At 41.3% G+C, this 20048-nt stretch overlaps 1 protein-coding gene across 4 annotated transcripts in view; it reads left to right on the forward strand.

The window, feature by feature from the left end:
• The window catches only part of CORIN (corin, serine peptidase), a 212583-nt gene that overhangs the window by 8649 nt on the left and 183886 nt on the right, over positions 1 to 20048 (forward strand). For all 4 annotated transcript variants that reach the window (XM_066232658.1, XM_066232657.1, XM_066232660.1 and 1 more), the window contains one exon: positions 14680 to 14824. In XM_066232658.1, the coding sequence (XP_066088755.1) occupies positions 14680 to 14824 (145 nt within the window). The remainder of the gene's footprint in view (positions 1 to 14679; positions 14825 to 20048) is intronic.

The raw sequence follows: 20048 nt of genomic DNA on the forward strand, positions 1-20048 counted from the left end.
ATAGTAGCCATGGGAAACTAACACATGGGATGCTAACTGATATTAGTATCGTTTTCAAGATGCTTTTGAGAAGGCGTTCCCTGGGCTTCAGCATTGACAATGACGGCTGGCTTCCTGGCAGCTTGGCCGAGGGCACCCATGTACGGTCATTCCCGGGCTGGTGTGCATCGCTGCCCTCCTCACTGAGCACAGGTCTGTTCCTCACTCCGACCCTGCCGTAGCCTTTGATAGCAAATGCTTGCTGTCTTCTCACTAGGCTTGAGAGTGGACAGAGGTGAAGGGTTCTTCACATTAGCACACAACACATGAGAGAAAAATGGCTTAGAAAGTTACTGGCTCTCTTTGCTATCAGCTCAATGTTTTTGTAAATTAAAAATGTGCTAAATATAATGTCTATGAATTAAAAAAATGTACTTCCATGTGGATTTTGAAGGGATAAAGTTCAACTCTTATACCTGTATCTATGAGCGGTAATGAATGTGTGGTCGGGCCAGTGATTCTGAAGGTTGAATGTGCGTGAGAATCAGCTGGTCAGTCTGATACCCCTCAGACTGCTGGGGTTCCCGGCCCGAGTGTCTACCTGGTAGGTCCGGGGGTGGGGGCGCCAGGAATTTCCCTTTCTAACTCGTTCCAGGTGCTGCTGCTGCAGTAGGTGGGCAGGTAGGCGGGCAGGTGTGGGAGCGCCCCCTCGCGGAGCCCAGGCCTCCCATCGGCAGTCCTGCGTGCACTCCCCCACGGGGCACACACGGTGTGAGCGCAGTGGTTGCTAAGGAACTTCAGCGTCAGCACCACTCCTGCTGCTGGGCTCTGCTTTACGTCTCCCACCCTGAGGTCTAAAGCAGATGACAAGCCTGAGATCCCCAAGTCTCAGTTAAAAATACCTCATTTGCCACAGGCCAGCTGACTTCTCAGATTCCCCAGCTGGAGTGAATCCCCCAGACCTGGGACCGCCCCAGTGGTAAGTCAATCAGCAGAAAATACCGCGTTAAAAATAGGCCGAGGGAGGCCCCTCCAAGCTGTCACACCCAGCTGCCTCCCGGGTGACCAATTCCAGGGGTGGGTGTGGGGGTGGAGGTGGAGGTGGGAGGGTCAAGCCAGGAACGGCTGAAGGGCTGCCGCTTTGTGGCCGGCTTCATTCCCTGGAAGAGTTAGGGCACACTTTAGTGATGAGCCCCCCCCCACCCCACACACACTTCCCGTTTTTGTGTTTATTCAGTTTAACTTCTGGACTTGGTAACTAGAGCCCTAATCCTGGTCTCTGATGATTTGTGTTCTGCCTTCTGCATAACAATAAAGCTGAGCTTCCTGAAGGTGGCCTTGGTGAGCAAGTGAAGCGGCCCCTTGGGAGGAAGGACCCGCGGGGATGACTTGGATGAGCTGACTGGGATGGTCAGGGGTCTGGATCCTCTTGTGACAAGCCAGGCTTGCTGGCTCCACTCCCTCCTGATGGCACGCGGCTCCGTTGGCGTTGCTGTAGCTTTAGGCTATCAGCCGCATGTCCAGCGGTGAGCTCCCACTAAGAGGAAGAGAACGCTCTCTGTGTTCCCAACCAACAGTATTTCCCAATCAGTTCAGGTCAGAAACTCCTAGAAGCAGACAGCTCTCTCCCCTCCTCCCTTGAAGAGAGAGCTTTGGTGAGAAATGTCTTCTTTCCAGAAAAACTATTAAAAAATTTAAAAATTTTCCCATTACAGTTGACATACAACATTATATTAGTTTCAGGAGTACAACATAGTAACCGCATTCATAAAACTTCTGAAATGTTCTCCCGATAAGTCTAGTATCCACCTGGTACCCTATGTCGTTATTACAGTATTACTGACTATATTCCCTGGGCTGCACTTTACGGCCTCCTGACCCAGAAAAACTGTTTAGTCTCCTTAATGGGAGTAAACAAACAAACAAAAACCCATGTGATAAATACTATAATTTAAAAAATTTTAATTTAGCAACTAAAAAAATTTTAAATACGGACTTTTCATTTAAAAAGTTTGTTGTTCTTCCACTCATATTTCTCAAAGAAAGCAAACATAGAACACGTTGTCCAACTTGGCTTTTTCCCTTTAACAGAGGTTTGAATGCGGTGCAGTGAGGTCAGGACCAGGTCGGTCCGGTGGGAAGTCAGGGATGCGGAGCTTCTGTGACGGTCTGGCTGCTGGAGCATCAGGGTGAAACACACACACGCTCACAACTACTGCCTTGAGCGTAGCAGGAAGTCTGAAGGGTCCAGGTCTTGGAATTTTATTTTTCTTTTATATGATAAGTGAGGAGAGAGCAAAGCAAGGAATAACTTTGCTGTCTATTGACTTCATATCTTTGTTTGGATTTTCCTGTTCCTGCCCACTGGTGGATAACTGGGTCCTGAATTTGTTCTGTGGGTGCAGCAAGGTAGGCTTCTCAAGGTGCCCAGAAAGGCAGTGCGATGGCCAAGACCCCGCAGGACGCCCCAGTGCAGGGGTTGGGGCCTGGGCAGGGTGAGGAAGGCATGGATGCGTGAGTGAGCTGTGCTGGGAGATGGGGGCTCTGCCGAGGTGACCACGGAGTCCTCACAGGAGATGGCGCCCGGCTCTGGAAGATGTGTTATAGACTGGGAGACTGGTCACATAATTACCCGTGTTAAGAATGAGCCAGGTTTCTTGCTGTTGGGAAAGAAAGAAACAGTTAAAGGGAGTCAGAAAACTACTTCCAGAATCTATGCAGTGGGATTGGAATTGGAGTTATGAGTCAATGTATATGTTTAATCATATAAAGGTAGATATAGAACTGAGCGAGGTGGAGGGATGGGTGATAAAGGTGAAGATGTTTAAGAGATACAAACCTCCAGTTACATAAAAAGAAGTCACAGGGATGTAATGCACAGTATAGAGAGAATAGTCAATATTATCGTAGTAATGTCGTATGGTGACAAATGGTTACTAGACTTAGTGTGGTGATAACATGGTAAGGAATATAAATGATGGATCATTATGTTATATAACTGAAACTTGTGTACTACTGTTTATCAGCTATACTTTAGTTTTTTTTTTTAATTTATTTTAAAGAGAGAAAGGGAGATAGAGACAGAAACATCGATTTGTTTCTGTCTGTAACCTGACAAGAGATTGAACTGGAAACCTTGGGACGATGCTCTAACCCAGTGGTCCCCAACCTCTGGGCTGTGAACTGGTACCGGTCCGTGGCCATTTGGTACCGGTCCGCAGAGAAAGAATAAGTAACTTACATTTCTGTTTTATTTATATTTAAGTCTGAACAGTGTTTTATTTTTTTAAAATGACCAGATTCCCTCTGTTACATCCATCTTAGACTCACTCTTGATGCTTGTCTCAGTCACATGATACATTTATCCATCCCCCCCTAAAGGCTGATCTGTGAAAATATTTTCTGATATTAAACCGGTCCGTGGCCCCAAAAAAGATTGAGGACCACTGCTCTAACCAACCGATCTATCTGGAGAAGTATAGTTCTAAATATATATGCAAATGTGTAAATAGCATGTCCTGTGTGTGCCAAGGAACAACCAGATCTTGGTTTTAAATACCATTTTCTACAAAAAGGAAACAAGTTCCTTGAGGAAATGGCTGATTCTAAGGATGAGGCAAGGAAAGTCCAATATGAGTCCAAAACATCTTGTTCCAGAAAAACAAGGGCCCTGACAGTTGGCTCAGTGATAGAGCATCGGCCTGGCACGTGGAAGTCCTGGGTTCAATTCCCAGCCCGAGCACACAGGAGAAGTGCCCATCTGCTTCTCCACCCCTCCCCCTTTCCTTCCTCTCTGTCTCTCTCTTACCCTCCTGCAGCTAAGGCTCCATTGGAGCAAAGTTGGCCCGGGCACTGAGGATGGCTCCATGGCCTCTACCTCAGGTGCTAGAATGGCTCTGGTTGCAAAGGAGCAATGCCCCAGAGGGGCAGAGCAACACCCCCTGGTGGGCATGCTGGGTGGATCCCAGTTGGGCATATGCCAGAGTCTATTTCTTTGACTTCTCACTTCAGAAAAATACCAAAAAAAAAAAAAAAAAAAAAAGAAAAAAAGAAAAAGAAAACAAAGAAGTGCTTCAAGAATTATAGGTACATGTTAAAAGGACACAAGCCAGCTTGAATTGACTCCCATTAGACAAACGGAGGGCAATTTGACCACCAAAATAAATAATGATAGAGCCTGACCTGTGGTGGCGCAGTGGATAAAGCGTCGACCTGGAAATGCTGAGGTCGCCGGTTCGAAACCCTGGGCTTGCCTGGTCAAGGCACATATGGGAGTTGATGCTTCCAGCTTCTCCCCCCCTTCTCTCTCTCTGTCTCTCCCTCTCCTCTCTAAAATGAATAAATAAATAATAAAAAATTTTAAAAAATAAATAAATAAATAAATAATGATAGAAACAGATTATAAACCATTGAATAAAGTAGGAAACCAATAGTCCATGCATACTTCAATAAACAAATGAATAAACTGAAAGTTTGAAGAAATGGAATGGAATATTTATATAATTTCAGTACCTCACAATAAGATATTTATTGATTGCATGGGTAGGGGAGAGATGGAGAATAATAATATTACAGTAGGAAGGTTTGGCAGACTGTCTTTATCATGCAAATGATGTGATTATCATTAGTAAAGGGACAAATTGAAATGGATAGGATATAGTGAGAAGAATGTGATATCACTTTTTTGATATTTCTGCTATATTACTTTCGTGGTGTCTGAATTTAATTCTAAACCACAACTGAGGAACATTATATTGTAACTGGCCTATAATTTACAAAAGTGTCAAAGTCATGGAAGTCTAAGGAACATTGAAGGAGACCAAGGAAACATGAAAATCAAGTGTAATATGTGATTCTAAGTTAGATTCTTTCGGTATAAGGGATATTGGGACTATTGGCAAAACTTGAATGGGTCCTGAGAATTAGATGGTAGCAATGTATCAGTGTAATTTCCTGTGGTTCTGTAAGAATGTCCTTGTTTGTAGGAAACACCCACCAACATTTTTTCAGAATGATAGGGCATCCAGCTAGCAATTCAGTATCAGATGGTTCAGATAAAAGGGTCTTTGTACTGTCCCTCCAACTTTCCTATAACTATGTGGTTGTTTCAAGTTTTTTTCAAAGGGGGATAAATAGATATATTTCATTTGATAATTTCAAGAGATTTAAAAACCTTTTATATTTGTATTTATACTAAGACAAACTTTATTTATAATTATGGCAACCTTTTTAAAAATTAAATTTATTGGGGTAACATCGGTTAACAACATATACATTTCAGGTGTACAATTTTATAACGTGACACCTGTACGCTCTATCAGGTGTCACCGCCTGAAGCCTCATGTCCTTTGTCACCATGTTGAACCCCCTTTACCCCCTTCACTGTCCTTCCACCCCTCTGTAACTACTATTCTGTTGTCTCCATCTAGGAGTTTGTGGGCTTTTTTCTGTTGGGCACTATTTCTTTTGAAAGAAGTAAAAAAATTAGTATATAATTTTTTCAATGGAAAACAAAAGTATTTATAGTCACTTATTTCAAAATAATATTTTTCACTACATTTTCTTTGGAAAGAATAAAAGTCTTTACATCAAGGATAGGCAGTTATTAAGCATTTAAAGACATCTTTTTCATTAGTTTACTATGTCTTAATTTGGATCCAGAGGTTTGCCTTTACATAAAAAAAAATTAGATACATACATTATAATATATATATCTTAAAATGTTTATCATTTATATGTTTGGTTTTGTCTTAAAGTGCAGACAACTTTAGCACTAGAAAGGAACTCAAGAGAATTGAGAGATTGTTCTTTGTGAAATACCATATTAAGAGTTTAAAAATGTTTTATTACTTGCAAATGCTAACGGTGGAAAGATGTCAAAACGATATTAAAAAATATGATGGATGAGCCAGTGAGGTTTCTACTCTCAAAAGCTGTCTTTTCATCAGCAGTTTCTTATCATTTTAGGAAATGTTATGCAGTTCTTAATACTTTGGACTCCCTGATCATAAATATTAAACATTCAGCACAGTTTTTATTGTAAATATGTGTTAACATTTCAAATACTTGAAACCAATAGTGAAAAGAAGCTGAAAGGTAAATTATTTAATGATGACTGAAATAAATCTATTAATTGAATTCTCAGTGCTTATAAGTAAATATTCATTAATATTTCTTGTCACTGAAGTATTTTCAGTATTAGGCTGCTTCCTGTTGTAGTTAAGGTTTAATAAAAAGTTTGCCCTGGCGGGTTGGCTCAGTGGTAGAGCGTCGGCCTGGCGTGCAGAAGTCCCTGGTTTGATTCCCGGCCAGGGCACACAGGAGAGGCGCCCATCTGCTTCTCCACCCCTCCCCCTCTCCTTCCTCTGTCTCTCTCTTCCCCTCCCGCAGCCGAGGCTCCATTGGAGCAAAGATGACCCGGGCACTGGAGTTAGCTCCTTGGCCTCTGCCCCAGGCGCTAGAGTGGTTCTGGTCGCGGCAGATCGACGCCCCGGAGGGGCAGAGCATCGCCCCCTGGTGGGCAGAGCGTCGCCCCCTGGAGGGTGTGCCGGGTGGATCCCAGTCGGGCGCATGCGGGAGTCTGTCTGACTGTCTCTCCCCGTTTCTAGCTTTGGAAAAATACAAAATAATAATAATAATAAAATAAAATAAAAAGTTTGAAGTCACATTTTTATTTTGATTTTCACATTACCACAAATTATTTGCCTTCTACTTACACGATAAAGCACTTAGTGCAATTATAATTAAATGACTATTTGTAGAACTATTTATTCTCTCTCTCCTGTGATCGACTGTGTGTCCTGTGAATATTATTTTCAGTATCCGCATGCCATAGCTGTCCAGTCTTGAAAGTGTGCTTCCCTAATAGTTCTTGCGATGAACTGCCAGTTTTCAGTAGCTTCTTCCATCCTAGCCTCCTTGGGCACTCAGTCACATGTTTTTGGAGATCTCACCCTTCCTCCTCTGTTCGGTGGTTACTAGATGACAATATTATTTAGTAACTGCTGAAAACATCACCCTCTTTCCCAAAGCTTCTTTAAGAGCATTGGACTTGGGCGCAGCTCTTGACCATTCTGTACCTAGAACTTCAGAGTCACATTTTCCCCTTCCTATCTGCTCAGGCTCTCGGCTCAAAGCTCAGCCCATCTCTTAAGAAAGCTTATTTCTTCCTCTAGCTTTGCCGATTTGTTGTTTTGAAAATAACACTGAAGTATGTTTTTCAAACCATTCCACATCTCCTTGGACTTCCTGAATTAAACGGATTCTGTCAAGACAGAATGTTCCATGCAAAGGCCTTTGGAATTGCCTTTTTAGCCTTGCCTTGGCAAACATTTTGAGTTGTGTTCCTACTTCACCTTAAAAAGATGGAATAATTCACTATAATAAACCCACTCACTTTTTGTTTGTTTTGTTTTGTTTTGAAATAAAATCTGCCACCTTTCTCTGACTGAATCTATAAATTTGGTTTCTGAAATCTACAGCCTGGGACTGAGGTTATTTAATAAACAAATCCAGAGTGAGTTGGGACCATGTGATGGAAGATGGCTGAAACTTGTGATTAAGCCCCATGCAGCTGATGTATCGGTCCCTCCACTTGTTTGTTTCTTTCCATGCCCTGAATACAGTTTAAAATAACAAGGATGGGGTTGGGGGCAGACCTTCTGCAGTCTCTATCCTAGGGCTGGAACAAATGATCCAAACTGGACGTTCACCTCTACTCCCGCAGAGCCAAAGGATCTCAGGCGGTTAGTAGTTTTCAGGGAGCACATTTTGTTCTGTTCACCTCCAGGACCTACAACGGTTTGATCCTTCCTCCATCTCACCTGATACACTGGGCCAAGCCTCACATGTGTAGTTTGGGGGCAGAGGCTGCAGAGATTGTCTGGAGTCTAAAATCCTATGTGGACCACTCTTGGTACAGGTCCACCAAAGCTTAGAGCCCCATGTCCTGCCTGCTCAAGAAATAATCACTCGCTGTGCATTTCTCTCCCCTAAATACCACTTCTTACTCTTCCTGAGGTTTCCTGGTTCAGTGTGAAGGACTTAATCAATTAGGCCTCTTTGTTTGATGTTGACATTAAAATTCTGTGTTTTTTATGTGTCCATAAGGTTATGATCACAATGAAAAGACATAATGTTTGATCTAAACAACCGTGCCATCTCCCTGTGGGCAAAAGGCACGAACTCTCAGTGTATACTTGAAGGCCCAGTGTTAGACGAGGCCTGATGCCTGTAGAATGTGGAAGAAGTTTGCTAATTTAGGACCGCGCCTTGCACCAGAGCGCAGAGCCGACTGTGCCGTGTGTGTTCAACAGATGCTTGCTGAACCACTCAAGTGCTCTCCACCAGGAAAGGTGGTGCCCTGGGGGATATTTGGAAATAACGGAGGACCTGTGTCATTGGTCACACTGCTTGGGTGGGGGGAGATTACTGCTGACATTTATTAGGTGGTGGCCAGCAATGCCAAATGCCCTGAAATATCTGAGAGACCTCAGTGAAAACCTGTCCGACTCAAAACGTCAGCTACGCTGCTTCCCTTGGTCTCCTTCCTCCCTTGGCAACACACACACACGCTTTGAGACCCAGGGGAATGAATGCTCAAAGAATACTGTTGCTTGGTGCAAAATAAAAATGTATATATCTCTTGAAATACAGCAATTGTGGGCTGACTGTGCCCTAGATTACACTGCCCTCACGGTGGACTTATTGTAGTCCTTTCTAAGTATCTGCATCACTGTGCTATCACAAGGCAGTGGAGTTACCCATGAGGTCGCATAGCTCCTTGGAGGTAGGTGTTCAACTCCCAAGGGACAGTCAGGGACTAAGTCTTTCTCCTCTTGATGTCCCTAGAAGGCAGCTGTGCTAGCAGAAGAGGTGCTAAATGAGCACAAGTAGAATAAGCCCAATTAGTGAGATTTTAACATGTAACATAGACATGTTTTGTAATGGAAATGCCAACATCAAACTTGTCTCTATTTTCCAAATAGTAGAATATCCAGAAAATGCAGTGAAACGTGATGAATGTTAAGTTCGAAATTCATCCTTTTGCTCCGGGTTTTCACAAAGAAATTGCTGTTATACCCAGCATATAAAATCCTTACTTGTACGGTTTTTGTTTTGGGAGGGTTTTTTTTACAGCAGGATTCCTTTCAGCAGGTAGGTTCAGTAGGTTAAATGTTTTCACCATCTGTTCATGTTTTACTTTGCATTGAGATGCCTGAAATGGATTGCTGTAGAGCATAAAATCCATTTTGTCTTGTACGCATTCCCTGATTATTTTCAGCTGTAGGGAGTCAATATTTTAGTTCTTTATTCACTTTGCCAATCTGTTTCAGTTTTTGAAAGTCACAACATTTCCATTGTTGTTGGATCAGCGAATCAATTAGGTCTCTAAGATTTGCACAAATCCAACAGCTTCCTTAGTGCTACATGAAAAAGAAATTTGGCTCCATTTGGCAGTAGGTTAGGCTCCTCTGGATTTCGCCAGAGCTTCCTTAGAAATGTAGTAACTTACAATCAGGATGTGAGATCCAAAACGCTTTTATGAATAAATGTCCAATATTTAATTTCCTGAGGAAGGAATAACCCAACCCTCCTTTTCCCCCTCTGAGACTACATTATTTCTCAAGAATATACTGAAAAAATAACCATTCTGTTCAATATATGCAGATAGATTTCTGATATTGTATCTGCAATAAAATAAATCTTTTATTACTTTAAGACTGTATCTGCCATAAAATGATAAGATTGACATGATTGGGATGGGGGAGGAGGGAAGTCATCTCAAGACAGGATGCCAGGTCTTACCTGTCGACCTTGTAATCTGGGTAGGGAGTCACCTGCTGATTCTTTCCAAGATCATCTCTGTGACTATCACAGAAATATGACCTCCCTACCTTGCTCTCAAAAAAGTAGAATTTACCTTAGAAGGCTCTATTATTGCCTCTGAAGACATCTCCTCACTTGAATAAAATTATCTTTCCTCTGGGGAGGCTAAATTGAGCAAACTCTGTGTTACGGAGTGTAAAGAAATCAGGACTGTTAGAACTTTCTGAACTTGAAAGAAGCATTGCTATTATTACTATGTTTTCTTTTCCTTTGCTTTACCAGTTTTATTTTTTTTGGGGGGGGAATATTTGTGGTTGGAGCAAGACATGTATTTTTTATCTCTTATGTGCAGATGTGGAAACATGGATAGGACAGAGGGATGACTTTATAAGGTCACCTAGATTTTCAGTGGTGGGGACAATAGTGTTCAAGCTGCCTCTAAAACATTCCAATCTTTTCTCTCACATTTCAGACATCAGCTAAACAATGCTACCCTTGAAACAAACACTGAAGTGACCCAGTGGCTCAATATTGGAGTATTATTTTCATCTAGCCTTGACAAGAAAAATATTTTGTTGGTACTTAGCTTCCATATTGAACACCCACTCTGGGTTGTATAAATGTGAGACTTGGGGAAGGACTATCTGGTGCTGTTGTCGTTATGTTAATATTCAAAGGAGAAAATGGGGGCAGGGTTGGCTTGCAGAAGCATGTGTCCTGGTGTGAATCAAACAATTTCATTTTAAGAGAGTGCATGAGTTATTTGAACTTTGTATGCTTCAATTAAATGCCAGAAAATGGGATGAAAAGACTTACTGAAAACCAGACGCTTGTTCTTCATGCCTCTTGGGATATTAAAAAACCAACATCATAGCAGAAGACATTTCGGTTTGGTATAGTTCACTGACGCATGATTTTGGAGGCATTTTGCTTATTGGTAGCATGAGAGCTAATATTGTGGAGAATTGGCAGATGCCTGATTTGAGAAGTAAATCACTGATCTCTTACTGAATAAATCTACTTTTAATTCATGTAAGGGACTCTTTCACAGTTTACTGAACACAGAGAAGAAAACATCTAGCTTTGGAAGATTTCCTTCTTAAATAGAAGAAGACAATTGGTTTGTTTTTGCTCAGTAGATAGGGAGTGGGGGTGGGTTGGAGAAGCTCCATCTCTATTGAGATCCCATTTTGGATTGATAGTTGGGCAGGACAGCGTTCTAAGCCAAATATCTATTAGAATGTGGAGTCTGAGGGTCTGCGTGTTTTCAGGGCTCTGAGGACATGGACATGTGGCAGTGTCATATCCCCACAGAGGAATGCATTTGTAGTTTGTCACCTTCCTACCTAGCGAACTAAGGTGCAAAATTAGCCTCAGACCACTACATAGGGTTGATTAGGGATCAGCTTTTCTTTTTAATTATTTTTAACATTGTAAGCAAATCTTTTGTTGTGGGATGGATGGTCATTGAATTCTGCCATAATTTTGCATATAATTCCATCCATTAAAATGTACACTCTCATTTTGGTTAAGAATACTTTAATATTTTGACTTGGTCAAATCATAAACTTCAAAGCAACAAATAGAATTTTACTAAATCCACTGGATTAATATATAAATTAGGATAACCTTTGGGTAATAATATTTGTGCACCTAAAATTAACACACTGTTGGTTAAGCATCCAAATCTATGATATGGTGTCACATTTTGAAGGTAGGGTTAGCCTTTCAATTTCAAATACTTGGTTAATCAGTAACAGTTTATATTCTACTTCAGGTTGGTCTGATCTTTGGTTGTAGTTTAAACAAATCTTAGTTGAAATAAAAACATCAGCATTGCTCTCTGTCTGATTCTGTACCTTAAGTGTAGCAAGCTGATGTTAACCTCTTTGTAGACCATATCTTTAGGTGAATATTATCACTTAACAGAGCTCTTATAGGTCAACAATGGCATATGTTTAAGCAAAACTTTGGAATAGTCAGGGAATAGGTTATTTGTTGTTGTTAAGTAGGTTTTGGATGTATTAAATATGAACTTCAATCTCCTTTCTGTTTCAATCATTACTACTGAAAATGAGGGCTCTTACACTACCTACAGAGTACAAAGCAGAACGATGTCCATGTCTTTGAAAACTGATGATCAGGGCCAATACTTGCATGTCATCTTCAGGACAAAATATTCTAAGCTATAGAAATCGTGAAAGATGACACATTTTTCTGGCAATCTGTGTCAGAGATTGGAAGGGGAGCAGTGAGGGTCTGGGGGAACCAGACAGGAGATGACTGAAGTACAGAGAGGTTGTGGGGTCTCTAAGGCTTGGCAAGACGGCCCAGTGCAGCAACGGCCTGCATTTCCACCAACCTTATCTTTTATTGTTTGCTCCCTGTGAATCCCTGTGTGAAAACATTTTGGCTATCTCACTATATTTAGTCATTTGTAACTGAAAATTGCTAAACTGTAAATTACTAAGTTATACATTTTTTCTTCTGCCTCCCATCCAAGTACTAATCCAGCCTGACCCTGCTTAGCTTCTGAAATCAAACGAGATCGGGCATGTTCAGGGTGGTATGGCCGTAGTCTTTTCTTCTGAATTTATCCTGATCGAAGACATAGAAGGCACTGGACTTCTGATTAGCAGGAGATAATCCACTCTGACTAAACTGAGTTACAGTTAATTCTGGTCAAAAGTTAAGAAACTTGAGTTAGCTACATAGATTGTGTTTCAAGAAAATTTTCAAGGTTTTTTTCCTCCCTCCCATCAAACGTAAGTATATCAAAAACCCTAAACTTTTCTTATACATTTTTCTGGCCTTTAATTGTGAAGTATTTTGTTTATATACTTGAGATAATTCTGATCCTATTCTATACTTGGTACTGGGGGTAGGTGCCTAAGGGATAAAAATAATGTCCTGGGCACGTGGTACAGCTTTTTGTTGAATGAATTAAAAATAAACCTTTACCTCTTGAGATTACAGTTTAGTAATTTTAGTATGTACCATTATCACCATGAGCCAAAGTAGAAAAGGATAAAAAGCCATAGTTTTGTTAAAGTTGCTTCAATTGCAAGTGATAGAATAATATTCATATCGACAGTGAGTGGAGCTCAGAGGAAAGGGCTGTGTTTGCTGTTTAAAGGAGCACATCACATGTGTGGGGCTGGCAATTAATGTCACTTGTGTGGGTGACACTGTGGTGAGAGAGTGAATGTGAGATTATAGCTTTCAGAAAGAGGAGTGACCGGAGAAGCAGGAGAAAGAGAAGTCAGAGGAAGAAAGTGCTGAAGAAGTTGAGGATGGCTAACTGAGAATCTGATCTCTCAGGTGATACTGGGATGTCATTACAATGTCTGGAAAATGTCATTTGGCTATAGCAACATGGAGGGTGTTGGTAACCATAGCAAGAGCTGTTTTGGTGCAGTGACAGAAGTTCCAAATTGTAGTGGCCATAAGAGTAAAAAGTAAATGAGGACATTTTGGACAATAAATATTATCTCTTAAGTATTTTGGATGAGAAAGAAGGAGAGAGGTAGGACAGTGACTAAAATGGGATATAAGCTTTAAGGAAGGATAAAAAAGAAAGATAGGTCCTGGCTGGGTAGCCAGGTCCTGTTGGTTAGAGCATCGTCCTGAAACAACAAGGTTGCTGGTTCGATCCCTGATCAGGGCACATACAGGAAGCAACAACTAAATGTACAACTACATGGAAGAACAAATGAATGCTTCTCTCTCTCTCTCTCTCTCTCTCTCTCTTTATAATCAATAATAAAAAAAGATAACCAGAGGAGACCTAAGCATGGTATAAAGCTGATAGCAGTGTCCTAGGTGAGAGAGAGAAAGGCTGTTAAACAGTTGGCACTGGAAGTATATGATATAACTTGAAAGGACATTTGGGACTCAAGAGAGAGTTACACAGAGGTTGTAGTTCAAGCTCTGAAACTGTCAGAGGAGAAAATGCAAGGGGAGTCAGAAGTCCAAGAGAGAACCATGAGAAATACCTTCCTTAAGGGATCAGAAGAGCTGCTCATAGTGAGTGAATCAAATCACTTTTAACCCCATCTCAGACTCCTGCTAAAAAGTCACACGTGAAGCTAGCCATTTGCAATAAATAAATGAATTTCCAGACATCCTTTCTGGCAAGACATTGAACTAAGCAAAATCGAAAGTATTTAAAGATGAGGACTTTATCTGAACCATCACTGCTGCCCCTCATCGTCCTCTCACGAGTGGCTGGGAGGCAGGGGCAGTGCGGACAGCCGAGAATGGCCTCAGGGACTGTCAGTGTTCAACTGGCCGGCAGGACACGCTCTTTTTTATTGTTCAACTTGTCGCTAAATACATGGTCAGTAACACTAAGACTTGCTGAATTATTAATGTCTGAAACTTATTTTATCCAGATTCGTGCAGATTTGGGTTAGGACTAATGAGACTAACAACAATGAAGTCTGGATAATGTCTTGTCTACACCTGCTAGCCAATATCTTACCACTCACAGTACTAGGCAGTCTTTGCTTCTAGCTCTTGGCCATGGTGAGTTCTTGCCATGGTTCTATGTGGCCTTCTGGAATAATACCAAATCGAAAAAAATGTTTGAAAAAAAAATTAAGAAGGACCATCAGTAAAAGTTCACGCTCTTCTGCAAAGCATGTCAGAAAGAGATGATCTGCTCTGCCCCGAACGCGGCTGTGCCATTACTTGTTCGTGTAGTTAGCGCGATTCGGTGACTAACCCTCGTCTCATGTTCTAGAGTCCATGTGGTAAAATCTCCCAGGAATGCCGCTGCTTTGAATGGACGGCTGCCCTCTACAATTTCATGCCATGTGTTGAGTTGCTTTGAAATATTATAACCATATTCATATTTCTCTTTTACTTTAGGTCTTGGGAGCCGATGAAGATGCTGTGGGTGGTGGCTGCTCCCAGCAGCTGACGACTGCTAACATTCTCCGTTTCCTGTTGCTGGTCCTGATTCCCTGTATCTGTGCGCTCATCGTCCTGCTGGTGATCCTGCTCTCCTTTGTTGGTGAGTGTTGTCGTTATTAAAGACAGGTGACATCAATATTAAAACTAGCATGATTTTGTAAGAGTGATTTCTACTTAGTACTCATGTAACCTAAAACATCAACTGAATAAGAGGGTTATCTGTTGACTGTCTAATGCAAATCTGTAATTTTAGCCACTGTAAGCACTCTCCTGTTATTATAAATATTATTGATATTAATTGATGGATTTATTAATTCAAAACATGTAAGGACTGATTACTAGGTAGCAGCAACTTTGAGAGTCCCCGAAAACTCAAGGATGTTTAGAATAGTCCTTCTTTCTCAGGAACTCACAGTTGAGCAGAAGAAATGATTGTCACACAAGGCAATATGTGTTGATGATAGAGGTGTATACAAGGTGTTTGGGGGGCAGTCATAACGGCTTCATGGGGTACTAACATTTTAACTTTTGGAATAAAGTTAATAGAAATTCAGGTTAGAAGACAAATAGTACATGGGTCACATTTGGCTGAGAAAAAAGTAAATATAAAATTATAACTCCATGAAGCAGGGAGATGGACTTGGGAAACGGTGAAATTTTGGTAGTGGTAGGAAATGCATCTAAACTGATAAAGTACAAACGACAGAGAATTTTTCATGTTGTCCTAAGGGATTTGGGCTTTAGCACCTAGGTCCTTGGTTTTCAAACTCTATTCCATAGAACCAAGGTTCTGAGAAAAAGTCTCAAGAATTACAAATACAATCTCAAACTAACTGTTACATATTAATTTTTAACAAAGTGGAGACAAGCAACCAAGTAATTTATGCTGAGAGATTCATTCATTTGTATTTGGATGTTGATATCTTTCTTTCTTTCTTTCTTTCTTTTTTAATTTTTTTTTTTCATTTTTCCAAAGCTGGAAACGGGGAGACAGACAGACTCCCGCATACGCCCGACTGGGATCCACCCGGCACGCCCACCAGGGGGCGATGCTCTGCCCCTCCGGGGCGTCGCTCTGTTGCGTCCAGAGCCATTCCAGCGCTTGAGGCAGAGGCCACAGAGCCATCCCCAGCGCCCGGGCCATCCTTGCTCCAATGGAGCCTCAGCTGCAGGAGGGGAAAAGAGAGACAGAAAGGAAGGAGAGGGGGAGGGGTGGAGAAGCAAATGGGCGCCTTTCCTGTGTGCCCTGGCTGGGAATCGAACCCGGGACTCCTGCACGCCAGGCCGACACTCTACCACTAAGCCAACCGGCCAGGGCCTGATATCTTTCTTTAAATGAGCAATATCCAAATTTAAAAGGTGAATTGTTGAGGAAAATACCCCCAAATTATAGCCATTGGTAACTACCCATTGCTATGAATCAGAATTTTTTGAACACATGCAATCAAATAAAATATAGAAATAATAGCAAGATGGTACAGATCTAATTGTGCTACCAATTATTTTGAAATTTTTTCTTATTGATCAGTTCATAAGTAATACATTTAGAATTATAAAGTAAATTAATATGGATAAATTTATAAATTGAATTAATCTCAATAAAACATAGCTCATGTCTATGCTTAAGATTTAGGATATGATATAATATTTACTTGAAAATAATACTTATCTGCTACAAAAATGCTTGATAACACTGCTATGAATGGTGGCTGATCTTTTTAAGTGGGGAGAAATCTGATCATGTTTATAATATTTGCAAAAGACAGCAGACCTGGTCATGCTACAGAGGATTAGAGGCAGAAAGAGATGAAGGAAGAAACTCGTTTGGGGCTTTGGCTCTGGTCTAAGTAAAAGATGATAAAAGCCTGACTTAGGCATTTGGTGCATTAAAATAAACAGAAATCAAGAGCAATTGGTATGAGGGAGAAGTAGAAAGTAGTCAAGGTTGACCCCAGATTTCTGGCTCGGGCAGCCTGTTTAATTTTTGTTGATGTCAGTTCAGGTGGAGCATGCAGGTAGGTAGAGGGAAGGTTGGAAGCTTAGTTTAGACACGTTAAGTTAGAGATACTTGTGGGACAACCAAGTTAAATGCATTAAGTTGAGTAACTTCAGCTGTACAGGCTGGGCCAGGACATGGACAAATATAAGAACTCCAACACGTTGCCTTCCTAAGGGAATTTCAAGGGAAATTGTGACTATATATGTGTTTTTGGCTTCTGTGCTGACTGTAGACTTTTAAATCCCTCCCCACTGTGGCTGGTCTGAAGCCAGAGGCATCCAGAGGGAGGCTGAGACTAAGTCCTGACGGCGGTTGTGACCGTGGGCCTCAGTGGGGTTCAGCAGACGGAGATGAACGGGGAAGGAAGGGTGTATCCATTGAAAGCAGAGCCCTGGAGGGTGCTAGTATTTAAGGGGAAGACAAAGAAATAGGAAGGAGAAGACATACTGAAAGAATGGTCAAAGAACTGGAAATGCTGGGTTTCCTGGAAGACAAGGAGGAGAGACGCATCCGAGGTCAGAGGTTGAAAGGAAAAATGCCTCAGCCCAAGAGGACTGCAGGTTTTTTACGGGGGTTGCGCTTGCCCTGCTCCCGAAACTCTCTCTCTACACTCTGCTCCTCTCCAGAGTGGCTGCTTCCGCCTCCTCTCCTGGCCCCCAGGACTGGCTTTCTGTATTTGTCCATTCATAGTCATTACCTCTGGGAAGCTCTGTCTGGGAGAAGCTCCCTCAGTCAGACCACTGTTATTATTTTTTCTTTTTTATTGAATTTATTGGGTGACATTGGTTAATAAAATTATATAAATTTCAAGTGTACAGTTCTATAATGCATCATCAGTATGTTGTATTATGTGTCCATCAGCCCAAGTCAAGTCTCCTTCCACCACCATCTACCCCCTTAACCCTCTCCTACCTCCCCCACCCCCCTTCCCTCTGGTAATCCCCACACTGTTCCCTGTGTCATGAGGTTTTCTTCCCTCTAAATCCTTTCACGGTTTTACCCAGCCCCCCAACCCCCGTCTCTTTGATGAACTCTCATTATCCTGTGCTCAGTGGCTCACACATACTGAAGACCATTTTCTTTCATTCTCAGGGTTGAATATAAGTTCGAAACACACACTGAAGTGTCTCAGTGCTTGGAGGCCTCTGAGCAGAAAAGGGATGTTATTAAAACACTGCTTGCTTTAAGTGGATTATTCCTTATTTATTTATTAAACGTTTAATCCTTTTTTTCTTTTTTACCACTTTATTGAAATATAAGTCACATACCATTCAACAGCTTTTAGTGTATTCTCAGATAAGTGGGTGTCACCACAGTCAATTTGGGAACATTTTCATTACCTCTGAAAGGAACTCTATGCCTTATTTTTTTTATTTTTTATTTTTCTGAAGTTGGAAACGGGAAGGCAGTCAGACAGACTCTGGCATGTGCCCGACCGGGATCCACCCGGCATGCCCACCAGGGGGTGATGCTCTGCCCATCTGGAGCATTGCTCTGTTGCAACCAGAGCCATTCTAGCGCCTGAGGCAGAGGCCATAGAGCCATCCTCAGTGCCCGGGCCAACCTTGCTCCAATGGAGCCTTGGCTGCGGGAGGGGAAGAGAGAGTAGAGAGGAAGGAGAGGGGGAGGGGTAGAGAAACAGATGGGTGCTTCTCCTGTGTGCCCTGGCCGGGAATCAAACCCGGGACTCCTGCACGCCAGACCAACGCTCTACCACTGAGCCAACTGGCCAGGGCCTCTATGCCTTTTTGCTATCACCCCTCCCCCTCCTTCCCTCTGCCCACCACTAAGTAGCCTCTAACCTACTTTCTGTCTCTCAAGATTTCCCTACTCTGGACGTTTTGCATGACCATATGTGGTTTTTGTGACTGGCTTCTTTCACTTGGCATAACATTTTCAAGGCTTTTCACGGTATAGTATGTATTAGTACTTCATTCCTGTTTATGGCTAAATAGTATTTCATTATGTAGATATACCACATTTGTTTATCTGTTTATCAATTGATGGGTATTTGAGTTGCATCTATCTTAGCTATTTTGATTCATGTTGCTATGAACATTCATGTACAAGTTTTTGTGTGGACGTATGTTTTCATTTGTCTTGGATTTATACTTGGTAGCTGAATTTTTTTTTCACTTACGTCTGGAAATAGGAGGTGCACCAATTTGTAGACATTTTTTTTTCAGTTGCAGCTGACATGCAATATTATATTAATCTCAGGCTAGCTGTAATTTTGATGTGGTCATGGAATGATGCTAGTACCCTGTTTTCCTATTCTACCATCTTGACTGAAAGAAGTTAGAATCTGTAACCATTTTTAAGTGCTATTTTAACTTATATGTAGGTAACCTTTAGAAAGTGGAAGTTTTCCAGATATCTTCTTCAAAAGTATTCTTTTTTGTAGTTTTGCATCAGTTGGTTGGATATAGATATATTGTAGTAATATCTGCCCAAATAAACATTTCCTATTTTATAACTGTTATGTTGTTGTAATGGGCAATAAAATGACTTTCCATCTTTGTTTTTAAAAAACCTCATTAAATTCTGCTTACTTAAAAAAATGTTCTGTTTGGTTTGAGATTAAAGTCCCTGCTCTTCCAAAGTTTTGCAGCTATTTCTGGGTCCATAAGGGTTGCTAAGAGATGCTGGGATGCCCATTGTGTATAAAAAAAGTTCCAGCTTCAAAAGTCAGAGAGATAAGAGTGAGAGGATTATTGATTAGGAAAGAGTAAAGAATCCCTCAGCTAGCAAACACAGATGCACCATGTTTCTTTAACCTAATCTGTTTGAGTTTCTCTCATGCATAAAGTCAAGGTGGTAAAATTATTTCTGAAGATGAAAGAGTTGGACTTTATAAGTAATTATTTTAGCATAGACTATAGAAGGGAGCAAGGTAGTCTCCTAAACTGAAGCTGAAGGTACATATATTTAATTTTGTATTTCTAAAATCGGAAGATAGTCTGAGCTGTCCATATGATTCCGAAGATTTAGATTCTAAAATAAGGACTCAAGTTTTTAAAAGAAATTGAAAGGAATATTAAAGAATGAGAAAGCTACAGTATTATACCTGATTTTCTGCTTAAGTTATAGTCTGATACTGAAGGACCTCAAGAAGAAAGAACTTACAATTTGACACAAGGAGGTCTGGGTTTAGCGTCTTACTCTCCCATTTACTGATTGTGTGACTTTAGGTAACAGACTTCACGCTCTCCGTGAAATGGGGACTATAATTCTTGTTCGTTGCACAAAATTTTGATGGAAGTCAAATGAAGTAATATTTGTCAGTGTTTATTTAAATGACAGAATTCATTATAAAAGTAAAGGA

Source organism: Saccopteryx bilineata, chromosome 5, assembly GCF_036850765.1.
Source record: "Saccopteryx bilineata isolate mSacBil1 chromosome 5, mSacBil1_pri_phased_curated, whole genome shotgun sequence".
In the NCBI taxonomy this organism is placed as follows: domain Eukaryota; kingdom Metazoa; phylum Chordata; class Mammalia; order Chiroptera; family Emballonuridae; genus Saccopteryx; species Saccopteryx bilineata.